The sequence below is a fragment of the Lytechinus variegatus genome, chromosome 1, assembly GCF_018143015.1.
Source record: "Lytechinus variegatus isolate NC3 chromosome 1, Lvar_3.0, whole genome shotgun sequence".
Classification (NCBI taxonomy): Eukaryota; Metazoa; Echinodermata; class Echinoidea; order Temnopleuroida; family Toxopneustidae; genus Lytechinus; species Lytechinus variegatus.
The window spans coordinates 47,376,408-47,391,144 of NC_054740.1; the positions used below are offsets into that span (position 1 = coordinate 47,376,408).

At 41.4% G+C, this 14,737-nt stretch overlaps 1 protein-coding gene across 2 annotated transcripts in view; it reads left to right on the plus strand.

Moving 5' to 3' along the window:
• Positions 1 to 13,089, plus strand: part of LOC121415354 (WD40 repeat-containing protein SMU1-like) — a 37,186-nt gene extending 24,097 nt beyond the window's left edge. For both annotated transcript variants that reach the window (XM_041608539.1, XM_041608546.1), the window contains exons 6-8: positions 8,803 to 8,970; positions 9,792 to 9,944; positions 10,255 to 13,089. In XM_041608539.1, coding sequence (XP_041464473.1) covers positions 8,803 to 8,970; positions 9,792 to 9,944; positions 10,255 to 10,353 — 420 coding nt within the window. In that variant the 3' untranslated portion in view covers positions 10,354 to 13,089. The remainder of the gene's footprint in view (positions 1 to 8,802; positions 8,971 to 9,791; positions 9,945 to 10,254) is intronic.
• The last annotated feature ends 1,648 nt before the right edge of the window (positions 13,090 to 14,737 follow it).

The window sequence follows — 14,737 nt, forward strand, 5'->3', positions numbered from 1 at the left end:
TCAATTCAGCTGTCCTTACCAGACTAACAAGATCCTTCTTCTTAACAGATTCCTCCCAGTCGAAGACTCTTCCCCAATTGGAACCTGCCAAGAGTCCTTCGGTGCCCTAGCCAAACCCCCCTTTAAACCCATACATAATTGCTCCCTGATCTTTCCAATTAAGACAGCCTTCTTGTTGACTATAGCTTCAGGTCAAAGACGTAGTTTGCTTCATGCACTCACGGTGAGACCGGGTCATATTCGTTGGGAGGACAGAGTCCGCTTGATCCCTAGACATGATTTCCTAGCTAAGAAAAAGAAACACCTAAATCCTGTGATGTTGTTCTTCCAGCCATTAGGGGGATATCGTGGCTGAATGGATAACGCACTTGACTAGTGTCCTTGGAGTCCCAGGTTCAAGTCCTGGGGTGAACAATGTGATTTTACAAACTCTCGTCAGTTTCCGAAGAATAGGTTATGTTGTCCCGTACGTGCCTTAAAGTGGTACATTGATTAAAGTGCATTCGCACTTCCCACCAACTGTTCATTAGTTCAATAGAACCTCACAGCCCTGTTAATCCAATTACTATTTCTCGATGGTTAGTGCAGGGGATCAGGTCAGATGGAGAAAATGTCATTTTATCAGGATCCTTTAGAGCCCACGATTCACGGGGCATAGCAACATCTTGGGCGCTTTTTCAGGGTACCTATTTGGAGGAGATCCTCCAGGCATCCTATTGTACCTATTCAATACCTTTGTATCTTAGTACTTATTTGATATAATAGCCAAGACACAGGTTTTGCCTTGGCGGTTCTTGTCTTATCCTAATTTTTCCTAGGCTATTTCCAGTTGATATATTTCATTGACGTGGTTGATGATTTTTATCCCTTTATTCCAAGAGTAGCTTCTCCAGTTGGGAGTCTACTCCATTTTACAGTAAATCAGTTTCTTTATCATTGTTATGATAACTTGTCTGGAAAGGGTCTCGTTTCTGCCCCTCCAGTTTTTCCGTGCTATTCTAGCAATTTGATGAGATGGTATAGGTAAGTATAGCGCAGTGTAGTAAATCAGAATGCTCAGTAGTGAGCATATTATTTACTAACAAGCTATACTTACCTATAGCTCCCCACCCGACCTCGCCCCTCCTTGGCAACGAAAGAGGAGGCTTATGTGTGGCGAGGGGGTTTTATGGGTCTCGTCCCGTGACGGGTTTCCCAGGCTACCTGATTGCAGTTAGCCTCTTTCGGGGAGTTTTTTACCGGTGGCTATTCGAGTCGGTAACGAATAGCAATTTGATGAGATGGTATAGGTAAGTATAGCTTGTTAGTAAATAATATGCTCACTACTGAGCATTCTGATTAATTGAATTAATTAGTTAATTAATTAATTAATTAATTAATTATTCGATTAATTTAAATTAAAAAAAAAAAAAATTTCTGATTTTGTCTTAAAAATTTTTTCTTTTCTTTTCCTTCACAAGAATACTTAGAAATTTTTTTTTAGGAAGCCGTCTCCTGTCAGCGTTCATCGCCTTTGACTCGGCCTTCCTTCTCGGGAAAGCTAATTTTGTTTTCCCCCCCTTCCTTTTCAGGTCAGCTGCCGGTCTCCGGACTTATAAACTTTTTTCTTAAACTTCATGTTTAAAAAAAAAAGAAAAAAAAGAAAGGGATTCTTGTTTCCTTTTTTTCCTTAGCTGATCCTCACCTCAAGAAAAATTATTTTTTCTTTTGAACAGGTGGACACAAAAAAAAAAAAAAAAAAAACTTCGTGTTTTCCTTTTTTGAGATGCTTCCCCCCTTCCTTCTTTTCAGAATTTGGCGGAAGCACCTTCCTGTTGTGGAAATCAAATAATTAATTAATTAATTTTTATAACGGACTTAAGGAACAGTGTCTCATAATAATTCTTTAATTATTACTGTTTCCTTTGTTCTGGGATTTTACTTGTATCATCCTTGTGAGATTTGTTTTGACTCTCAAAAGTCCGCTTTTTGAGGTCCTTGACTTCTGGGTTGGGGTTTATTACCCCCCTACCCCCTTGCTTCTTCTCTGTTTTTTATCTTACTACTAGATCACCCTACGGCAATAATGAGCCTTTCGGACTCTCTTCCTGAAGAGCTTCAGGCGACTGCTGTTTCGGGGCACGACACGGGGACTTATCCCCCACCACAGGTAGTATAGATAGCGAGAACAGAATCAGAGCCCCGTGGGCTCTCAAAGGGGTGGAACCGTGGACGCGCGTTCACGTGCCCCGCTTAATAAGGGTGGAACCGTGGATTTGCGACCACGTGCCCGCACGGTGATGGCCAAGGCTTCCGTCCCGGAACCTGAACCTTATCGGGGAGCGTCGCACTAGTACAGAAAATGGCGACTCCTCTAGGGCTGTCAGACCCACCGGCCATCGGGTCACCTAAAGTCCGGGGGAGAGCACGGGTCTCTCCACCCGGCAAAGACTAGGCTCGATGCCGTGTAAGACCCCTCTAGGGAGCGTCGGCAAAGGGCTACCAGCCCCTAGTCGGAAGAGGCACTTGAGTCCAACCGTGTCGGACTCTCAATTCAATCTGACGCCGTCAGATTCGGCCGACGCCTCCTCTCGCTCGGCTAGCTCTCCCTGTGCTAAGGAGAGGAAGACTGGCGCAGTCCAGCCTCTTGTCCCTTCTTCCGCTCCGGCGCCGGAGCAACCGAAGAAGAAGAAAAGAAGAAGAGGAGAACCACAGACGTAAGCCCCGCTCCGTCGGGCGGTCTGTCCTCTGATTCTTTTGATGGCCAGGCCTCTCAGCTTCTCAAGCTAATCTAGAGTGCCCTCCAGCACTGCGGATTTTTACCCCCAGGCTTGCCTGCTTCAGCTGACGGTACTACCAACCGAGCGGATCAAGCAGACACCGGCCATCCAACACACCGAGGTGCCTCTAGCGATTCTCACGAACCGCCGGCCCTCAAACAAATGGCCAGGCGTCGTAACCTCCTGTTACAACAAAACGCCCTCGAGTATCACGGATCTTATCCTCATACTTCCTGTCAGCTAAAACCGCAGTGTCCAGCACCGGGCAGGTCAAGCAGACAGTCGCCATCTCACACCTCGGAGAGTCACCGGCAATATCATGATTCGCCGGCTCACGCACCCGCAAGGGAAATTCCCGCTAATACACAGGTGCTATCGACATACGGGCGTCGCCCGCCATTATGTCACCAGACTCCCAATCATTATACCCTCTTCTGCCCCCCGGCGGGGGCCGCATAGAAGAGGAAGAAGAAGTAGACATTCTAGGTCGCTAACCCCGCTGTGCGGGCAGACCTTTCCCTCTGATTCTTGTGCCGACGGCCAGGCGTCATAACTTCATGTTACAACAGAACGCCCTCGAGCACCACGGACCTTCATCCTAATGCTCTCTGTCAGCTAAAACCGCCGTGTCGAGCACCAGGCAGGTCAAGCAGACAGTCGCCATCTCGCACCCCGGAGAGTCACCGGCAATATCATGATTCGCCGGCCCACGCACCTGCAAGGGAAATTCCCGCTAATACACAGGTGCTATCGACATACGGGCGTCGCCCGCCACTATGTCGCCAGACTCCCGATGATTGTATCCTCTTCTGCCCCCCGGCGGGGGCCGCACAGAAGAGGAAGAACAAGAAGAAAGTCTAGGTCGCTAATCCCGCTTTGCAGGCACACCTTTCTTTCTGATTCTTGTGCCGATGGCCAGGCGTCGTAACTTCATGTTACAACAGAACGCCCTCGAGCATCACGGATCTTTATCCTCATGCTCCCTGTCAGCTAAAACCGCCGTGTCGAGCACCGGGCAGGTTAAGCAGACATTCGCCATCTTGCACCTCGGAAAGTCACCGGCGATTTCATGTTTCGCCGGCTCACGCACCTGCAAGGGAAATCCCCGCTAATACACAGGTGTTACCGACATACGGGCATCGCCCTCCATTATGTCACCAGACTTCCGATAATTGTGGGTCAGGCGTCGCAACTGTCATGCTGTTTCATACTCCCATGAGCAGTGCGGGTAATTCACCCACGCTTTATATCAGCTTCAGCCGCCTTGCTAAGCACCGTGCGGCTCAAGCAATCACTTGTCCTCTCACACCGGGCATTTATTGAAACGCTGTTCACCTACACGGTGACCCCCGTTTCTATGCAGGTGCTTCCGACATACGGCTTTCAAGCATCAATATGTCGGCAAGCTCTCGGTGACCGACGGCTGGACGCTGCATCCGTTCAGGGTGTATCTATGCGTCCCCGAGCATTACGGGTTCTTACCCTCGTGTTCTCCGTCATTATAAGACCGCTGCGGTCTTATTGCCGGTGTCGGGTATTGAGCGGATTGAGACTTCTCTCGCCAACCCGCACTCCGGGGAGCCATCGGTGAGTTTTACCTGCATGGGTATTCCCCCTTATTATGCAGGTACTCCCGAATTCGCCCTCTACGTCAAGCTCACGACTCCTTCAGCGGTAACTCTCCATTCTACCCCCTAAGCGGGCCTGTAGATTGGAGGTAAGAATCTCTTACATACTGCATGCCGCACTTCTCTCGTGAGAATGTTTGGCTGCTTTTGAGAGGGCAACATATCACGCCCGCGGACCGTCCGCCCAGGCGATGGGACCGTCGGTTTCTGGCCTGAACCTCACTTTCTATTCGAAAGTAAGGGTGCTCTGTCTTACTTAGCTCCTACCCTTGGAAGGTCAGATTCATGGCTAGTACAGACACCCGTCCTCCAGCGATCGCCGCTGAAGAGAGGGCGACTCCGATATGAGCACCATCACCGCTCAGCGGTATGTCTCACTATCTCATAGCTCTCCGAGCTTATGAGTATGTATATCTGATCTGAATGTCACGGCGATTAAAAGTTCTCCTGTGCTTAGTAATCGCTACGCCTTCACCACCCGGTGCATTATGGTTATGTTAACCTATTTGTCTCGTATTCGGGCGGCTCGTTCAAGCCCTGCCCGAGCTGCCATCACCGGTCGTCCCCCCGGACACCGCCGGCAGCACCCGCACCGAATACCTGGAGGGAATCAGCTTTTCATATGCTAGATATCCCTCCTGTTGACATTCACAGCTGTTCCCCGAGTCTTTCCCGGTTGGGTAAGCATCATCTCGGAGGAAAGAAACCGCCGTACATCTCATGAGATTGTTGGCTATGTACGTGCGTTCAAGCTTGTTTAAAGCCCCAGGCTTCTCTGTCGGCATTCTATGCCTACTTTCTGGGCACACCCACCGTACCGGGTCGGCGAGTTTACACCAAACTGTACGCCGCCAGACCATCGGTCGAGCTCTAACAGTCTATCTTATAGACTGCCCTCTATGTGGGTCAAGCTTGCGGGCGTCTCCGCCGTTTCCTCCTTGTGTGGAGTGGTCTACGGTGGATGTCTTAACCGTGCCCGTTTGTCGAATCGTCTTCTTATTTAGAAGCTTTTTCACTCGGCACACTCGAGTCGTCTCGCATGCTGCTTTCATCCTCCTTCCATGCAATGCATGTGGCCATGGTCACCGCGCGACCGAGGATGATGTAACCGTGGATGGATGTATGTTTATGCCTACCTAACCACGATCACTACAACCCGCTTTCTCTCGGGTCGACTGTGGATGAGTCTCTCCATGTAAGTAATTTACTTCACTGGAGTTCTTCTTTTAGAAACTTAGATTCTCATCCCCCGCTGCTTAGGGTGTCATTTTTGCCGCCCCCCGCAGCTTTTTGGAACTCCTTATCTTCCGATATCGGACTGTTCCACGCTGCCGCAACCGGCACCGGCGGTGCTTGCTCTTACGATCACCTGAGAGACCAGGCCTTGTGGCTGTTTTCATAATCAACTGGTTCTCACCGCAGACTGATGGAAATTTTTGTGATTACTTTCCTCAAGTCTCCTTACTCCTTCGCTTGTTTCTTCAAGCGAGGACATCGACACTCTTAGCCAGTTTCCGTCCCTAACTTGATAGGACAGGGCCGTTGCTACCTCATTCGATATTGTTGGGAACGTAACTGTTGAGGTATCATATCTGGCGATGTCTGTTCGTTTAGAGCATCTCTTGATTGTCGTTTACACGTAAGATCATGACAGAGACTTTTTCGCCAGCTCCCTCTGGCGTACGCTTGCTGCTGCTAGGGATTCCCCCGCCCAGCGGACATCCATCGCAGCCTAGCCTTACGGGCTCTCTCGGCGATGGTGGCTTGAGCCAAGCCACCTCTTCCACCGCGGGCGCTACACCCTCAGGCAGGTGCTTCAATCAGTACGGGAGAAAGGGGATCCTGAGTTCTCTCTCGATCACTCGGTCTATCACACTTTTGTCGTGATGTGTACCGCGCTGTTTCTCTGACACGCCCGGTTGAGCTGTTTTGACCAGACTGCTCTATTCTACATAGGCAGCAGGTCCGCGACATTCTTATTAGCAGGATGGCACTCAGTCGCTTTCTCGACTCTTGACTGCCTTACGAGTGGTTTTTTCTTAAACCCTACTCTCCGTCGTTCCTCGTCCCCTTCGGACCGCTAGTAACGTTCTGCCACAGCTCTCTATCAGAATTCTGCAGATGTTCTGCCCTCACGCTTTTGAGACAGATATCGAATTCTGGGCGCTTTCTCCCACGCGGAGGCTTCTGAGATATCTCGCCTTCTCAGATTGTTCGATTGATCACTTACTGAGCCTTAAAAGCTTCAATTTTCCGATCACGATTCTTGTTGAAATTTTCAACAAATTTCCGAATCTTACGATCTAGTCAGTTGGTGATGTTGTTCTCCTGACACTAGGTCGAGGGCCCATGATACTTAGTATCATTCTGCTTGGGCTCTTTCTTGGAATCGTCGTTCACGACTTCTTGAGGTCCGCCTATTGACGCTCCTCTTTCCTTCACTCCTTGCTCTTAAGGACTTCTTCACATGAGGCTTTATTGCCTCCCCTGTCCTTAAGGCAACGGCTTTCGTGTCTTCATCTCCCTATTTTTACGCACTTCTTAGTCTAGACATGCCTCCCTTCACGTTGAATCCGTGTTGGTCTAGCAAATCAAATGGGTATATCCCAGTTATTGATGTAAATTATGAAAATACCATGATTTTCTTATTTACGAGATAACTGGATATACCCATTTGAACCCTCCCTCCTACCCCTCGCCTTGTGTGACAACATGTCTTGCCCGCAGGCTCATGAGAGGAAATGGACGCCAAATTGCGCGATGATCTTGGGATAGTGCATTGGTAGGGAGATGCAGCGCGCGCGCAGGAAAAGTTGTGTACTCTATATTCGGCACGCAGGTTCATTGTAATGAACGCAGGTTCATTGTAATGAACTAGCAAATCAAATGGGTATATCCAGTTATCTCGTAAATAAGAAAATCATGGTAAGTATTTTCATAGTGAGTGAGTCAAAGAAATCCCGGGAAGAAATCTTGGACGAAATAATCCTCAAGTTTATTTTAGGATCTGAAAAGCAGATTGTGTTATTAAATATATTCAGTTTTTTTTGTAGATCTATGCCTGTTTTACAGTTGTCGGATTTCCCCTGAAAATTTTCAGGGTTGTCGGCGCACAGCAACTGTGACGCGTCGTAGCGAGAACGTTGATTTGTACCATGTCAGGTAATTTTTATATTTGGAACAAAATAAAATTACCTTTAATCAATTTTCTCCTGGTTCAATGCTATATATTGCCGGACAATGACACTTGTTATAATGTAAATGAATCAATGCATCTGGCTTGTCCTCAACTCAGTTTCATAAACTTGGCGTAATAAACTAAAGATACTGCAAGAATCTACAGTGTAAAAGCATGACCAAGTGGTGCCATTGACTCTCTTCAGAAGAAAATCAAAGATTTCTTCTTAAGAAGAAAATCAGCATCCACCATAATTTAAATGAATCAATGCATCTGTCTTGTCCTCAACTCGGTTTCATAAACTTGGCTTAATAAACTAAAGATACTGCAAGAATCTGCAGTGTAAAAGCATAACCAAGGGTTGCCATTGACTCTTGAGAAGAAAATCAAAGATCCATCACCTATGACAAAGCACCCGAGGTCATTTATGTATGTCAAAGAATACAGATCTCTAAACCTTCTAAAGAAAAAACACAAATTGATAGAGGAGTTTGAAAGCCATGTACCCCTTGAAAAAGTTCAGTCAGACCAACAAAGATGAATTCCACGCCATCTTCTACAAGTCTACAAAAAACAAAACCAAAAACTATCAGAAAAGATGGTTTTGTACTTTACAACCAAAACCCTTGGAAAAGTAGATATTGTACACTTCACCTCCAAAGGATTCAACCTCTGTGATCCAAGACGACGGTGATGCAAGCAAGGTGTCAAATTGAAGCTAATGAGCTACATGTACTTCATATTGTAGTATAACATTCTCAAGAATATACCATGTATTCCTGATATAGCTGACTTTTTAACTTTGGTTAATTTTTTTGGAAACACATTGTTTTTCAATTCTTGCTATGGCGTAGGCATAAATTTTGACTGTGTTCAGTCAAGAGCCCATCAAGTTTTACATCCCAGAGTCCTTCTTGTTTTTACCTGTTAATATTTGGGGGAAATTACTGAATGTAGTTCTTTACTTCTTTTTGTGTGTAATCATGGAATAAGCAACTGAACTATAGTTTGTCGGCTTAGGACCTACTTGTGCCCAGGTATTTGGGAAGTGGAATCTCGACAATCATGTTGATGCCACATCGGGGACCTTGCATTGTCATGCTAGAGCAAATAAAAATTAATCAGTGTTCGACTGAAGCCATTGGAGAATGATTTACAAATAGATATGACTCATGCTTACTTTCATTTGTTCATTTATTACATGCATCAGTAAATCAATCTTTATTTTGTATTTCAGGTTTGGAACATCAAGACTACAGAGTGTATCAATACCTTCAAGTCGCTTGGAGGTTCATCAGCTACTGATATCACAGTTAATTCAGTCCTGCCATATCCCAAGAATGCTGAACAATTTGTTGTTTGTAACCGTAGCAACACTGTTGCAATCATGAACATGCAAGGACAGGTAAGTATATTTGGTTGTGACCGACCTATTTAGGTGCTAGCTTGTCAAGAAGACTTCTTTCATTATATGCATTATCATACTTAATGAATTATGATCTATACATGACTGATCACAATCAGCAACTACATGTAGGTGACAAAAAAATGACTTTACTTTTCTCTTTCATATTTTATATAATTCATTAGAGTTTAAGAAACCCAGGTTATTTTTTTTTCTTCCAGCATAGTTCATTAATTTTACAGTGTTTTTAATGTGCAGTGTACATGTATAAATAATTTCTTGGTACACTGTATGTGGGTAGTTTCACAGCGATGTCATAAAAATTGTTAATGAAATGCTCAAATCCCATAGGAAATGTGAACTGCAAACAATGGCTTTGTGTCCTTAATGTAAGCAAATGTGCGGTCAGCCAAACCAGTGTATCTGCACTGCATTGACTGTGCAAGTGAAAGAACAATACGTTTTGCTTGATGGCTCATTGAAATCGCTGTCAGGATTGTTGTATCCCTTATGGCGTTTGTAGCTCATTTTCTCTGATTCTCGGTTTTGTGTGTAAAAATAACAATGTCAAGCAATTGTCTTGGTCTTTCCAACCATGTGATTTTGTAGCACTGAAAATGTTGTAAGGCTGGGTAACAAAGTATGTCCTAGTAAACTTTGAAGTCAATGATACGACGATTTGGATGACCGCCAAAAATGTGGACCTTTGTCCCTCTTGCCTATCACTATCCTTGCCTAACAACATGTCTCTGTGCTTGCCAATGGCCGGTTGTCCAATATGAGAAGTTAATAAATATCATCCATTTGTTTTTCTTCATTAGATTGTTAGGAGTTTTAGTTCTGGTAAGCGTGAGGGTGGAGATTTTACATGTAGCTGTCTTTCACCAAGAGGAGAATGGATCTACTGCATAGGGGAGGATCTCGTTCTCTACTGCTTCTCAACATCAACAGGAAAACTAGAAAGGACATTGACTGTAAGATATAGCTATTGTACATTGGGGGGAAAAGAGAGTGAGGGATTGGAAAGGAATGGATATACTACCTAGGTGAAGATCTGATTTTACTAGGGGCTAATTATGTATTTATGTGATTATATCTTTGACCCTATTCAATTGTTTCCTATTAAATTTGGGCTATGGATGTTTTTCATCATGCTCCAAGATATATAAGAAACGACTAAATGCAAAATCTGTTTTGAAAGACATTACTCATCAGTATCATTATAACTGTTGAAGTCTTCATTAATACAAAATGTGGAATGTTGACTTCCTTTCCTTCTTACAGGTTCATGAAAAGGATGTGATAGGTATTGTGCCCCACCCTCATAACAATCTTCTAGCTACATACAGTGAAGATGGACTCCTCAAACTATGGAAATCATGAATGGGAAAAACCTGCAGACATTTTACAACTGTTTTCAGGGGATCGGGTTGAGCGACATTAGCATTTTGCCCACCATGCTTAATATTATGCCATGATATCCTCTACACTTAAAAGAATTGTTTGAAAATTGTAAATGTTACTTGAATATACATGTAATTTAGTGATTTGCCAAGTTATCCCTGTTTTTTTACTCACTGATCATTGCCCCCCCCCAAAAAAAAAATAATAATCAAGACTTTCGTACAAATTGATGAATTGGCCCAGAAGAGTATGGCAATGGATCGCTGGTAGTGAATGAATAATATATTTTAAGTAGCATTATAATTCAAATGGTTTGACTGGTATTTCCTGTTTGCCTTTGACATTCAAAATTATATGACTATGGTAGTCAAATATTGAAGTAAATGTTTATTATTGTTTGGTCCAAAGTAATCTGGATCACTTACTGTAGTCTAGATGTGGGTGTTTCCACGAGGTTGGGTCAAAAAGTGTGACAGAAGTGCAAAATTAAATTATTCCAAAACAATTCCTTAACGATCTGCATGTTTTCCAGCACTATTGAACTAACTGATTTCAATAAAATCATGTGTGTTCACCTTCATACTTCTATGTCATGCATCATAACAATCGGAATGGAATAACAAAGTTACATGGACTTTTTTTTTTAACAACTTGTATATTTTGTATTCTAAAGTAACACAAAATGATTATTATGATACTTTTTCTCATGGAAACTATGGTCATGACAGTAACATTCAATGACAATACTTCTCAAATGCATTTTACAACATTATAACAATGGTTATAGTAACTACACAAACATCAAGTAGTTTCTCGCCTACTTTTTTAATTTTTCATAGCTTAACTTTTCTGTGATGAATTTTTTTGGGACAGATAACTGACCCAAAACAGGTTTATATAAACCTTGAAACATGTCAAACATAGAGACAGGATGGAAAAACTTATACTCCTCATGTACTTTATTCTATGATGTGGAATAATATTTGTAACTACGTTACATGGACTTCTTGTCCATGTAACAAAGGTGCAATGTAAACTTCTTGCTTATATTATACTCTACAGTGACACAAAAAGGTTATCAAAACATTTTTTTCCATGGAAACTGCTAATGATTATTAACATTCAATGACAAAACTTCTCAAATGCATTTGACAACATCATAACAATGATTAGAGAAACTACACAAACATCAAGTAGTTTCTCACTTAGTTTTTGATTATCTTTTCTGTGATAATTTTTTTTGATAGATAACTGACCCATAACAGGTTTATATAAACCTTGAAACATGTCAAATACAGAGACAGGATGGAAAAACTCATAATCCTCATGTACTTCTATGATGTGGAATATTTGTAACTACATAACATGGACTTCTTGTCCATGTAACAAAAGTGCAATGTAAACGACTTGCTTATATTATACTCTTCAGTGACACAAAAAGGTTATCAAAACATTTTTTTCATGGAAACTGTGGTAATGATGAATAACATTCAATGACAAAACTTCTCAAATGCATTTGACAACATTTTAACAATGATTATAGAAACTACACAAACATCAAGTAGTTTCTCACTTAGTTTTTGAATTGTTCATAGCTTATCTTTTCTGTGATAATTTTTTTTTGATAGATAACTGACCCATAACAGGTTTATATAAACCTTGAAACATGTCAAATACAGAGACATGATGGAAGAACAAAATCCTCATGTACTTTTTTGAGTTTTTTCTATGATGTGGAATAATATTTGTAACTACGTTAAATGGACTTCATGTCCATGTTACTAAGACAAAACAGAAAAAAGGGTTTAATATCTGAAACAGGTACTGTTTGTAATATGTACATGTAGATGTGGCAACATTTATATGAAAAAGAAAATAACGATCTTTCTAAACTTATTTTTCCTCCAAGTATAATATAGATGGTAACAAAACATATCTATGAAGTAAACTTTGAGCATATGTAAAATTTTGAGGGTAAGTATCAAATAAATACTTTGTCTTCAATAAATAGTGTTAAACATATTTTTCTTTGGCACCAAGATAAAAATGTAGCACACTAAAACAAGTTTCAGCTTTGGCTTTACAAATGTATGTCAAGTAATAAAGAGTTGAATATTCTTTTTCACACACTGAGTTGTAAAGTCATATTCAAACACTGAGTTGCAAGGTGATGTTCACACACTGTGTTGCATAGTAATTTTCACATACTGAATTGTAATAGTTCTGAAATTTTAATAAGAGGTTAATTGTCTCTGCATTTGAGAAAATGTTTGGTTTACTTTCTGATAAATTTCTTACATATTTATTTCTTTTGCTCAAATACTATGTTTACATTTGTAAATTTCAGAGCAAACCACCTAACTTTGAAGGTTATTATTGTTATGTAAAAACCAGCAAAGAAGTTGAATATTCTATTGCTAAGAAAAATAACACACTTTCTTGTCACTTCAAAAACTGGAGATTCCAAGTTTGATCACGCCTATCATGACTATATTGTATATGCTTTGCAAGATAATTCAGGTTTAATTTCTTTTTTTCAAGTGATTAGAGCTGATGTAAAATTTGATAAGATTTAATAAAAAGGCTGCCTTTTTATTTTTTATTTCCTTTTTTTTAATGATACAATATTTTGTAAATCTGTTGATGGCTTGTGATTGTTTGTGATTTGTTCAATAAAAACATTAAAAAAATATATAGTTTTGAAAATAATCTGTACTGGAACTTCTGGAAGATGTTTTTGAAATTTATCTGAAATTATATTCATCTAATTACCAAAGTTGTGTAAGTTTTATGAAATAGAGACATATAGAGATGATTTTTCTCAATAAAATATGATTTACTCAAAAAAAAAAAAATTCTTTTACAAAAATTATATTTCTTAAAGAAAAAAACGTAGAATCTACAGGCACATTTTGGTTGCAAAAAACGTACTAATTACGCTAAAGACGTACTGGTTGGCATCTCTGGAATATATTAATAAAGCCACATAATTTACTATCAATAACTGGGATATACCCATTTGATTTGCTAGTTCATTACAATGAGCCTGCGTGCCGAATATAGAGTACACAACTTTTCCTGCGCGCGCGCTGCATCTCCCTATCAACGCACTATCCCAAGATCATCGCGCAATTTGGCGTCCATATCCTCTTTTACTTTCGCCTCCGGTCGAGTTCAGTCGCAAGCTAAGTACACTCTCATAATTGCAATTCTGTTTTCCGTTTGGATACTTTATTGTGCAATTCTTCCCTTATTTCAATCTTATTTCTCTCATCTAAGATTGTTGTAAGATTATCCCGTCGCGCGGAGCTTCCGTGATATTTATTTCACGTTTCTTGTTCCTCTTCGTGAGTTTGTTTTTTAAGATACGTTTCTCAACAGGCGGGTTGTCTTCACTTCTCCGCAATTTGGCGTCCATATCCTCTTTTACTTTCGCCTGCGGTCGAGTTCAGTCGCAAGCTAAGTACACTCTCATAATTGCAATTCTGTTTTCCGTTTGGATACTTTATTGTGCAATTCTTCCCTTATTTCAATCTTATTTCTCTCATCTAAGATTGTTGTAAGATTATCCCGTCGCGCGGAGCTTCCGTGATATTTATTTCACGTTTCTTGTTCCTCTTCGTGAGTTTGTTTTTTAAGATACGTTTCTCAACAGGCGGGTTGTCTTTACTTCTCCGCCCCATAGCTCCGCGCCTTCCTGCGTGTCGCGGGCGTTGTCTTCGCTCCTTTTTAATTCTTTTTATTCACTGACTTCTTCGTTTATACGACTCGTCGTGAATTTAATTGATTTATTTCTCCACAGATAGGTTCTGTAGGACGTCAGGAGCGTCGTATTTCAGCCTCGTTTCAAGTTCTTTGTCTCTTGTTTCGAGTTAGTTGATTGTTCTTTTGTTTCAATCAATCCATTGTTCTTGTGTTTATTAATTGAATTAATTAGTTAATTAATTAATTAATTATTCGATTAATTTAAAAAAAAAAGAGAATTTTTTTTTTCTGACCTTGTCTTAAAATTTTTTTCTTTTCTTTTCCTTCACAAGAATACTTATAATTTTTTTTTTTAGGAAGCCGTCTCCTGTCAGCGTTCGTCGCCTTTGGCTCGGCCTTCCTTCTCGGGAAAGATATTTTTGTTTTTCCCCCCTTCCTTTTCAGGTCAGCTGCCGGTCTCCGGACTTATAATTTTTTTTCTTAAACTTCTTTTAAAAAAAAAAAAAAAAGAAAGGGAATCTTGTTTCCTTTTTTTTCCTTAGCTGATCCTCACCTCAAGAAAAATTATTTTTTCTTTTGAACAGGTGGACACAAAAAAAAGAAAGAAAAAACTTCGTGTTTTCTTCTTTTTAGATGCTTCCCCCCTTCCTTCTTTTCA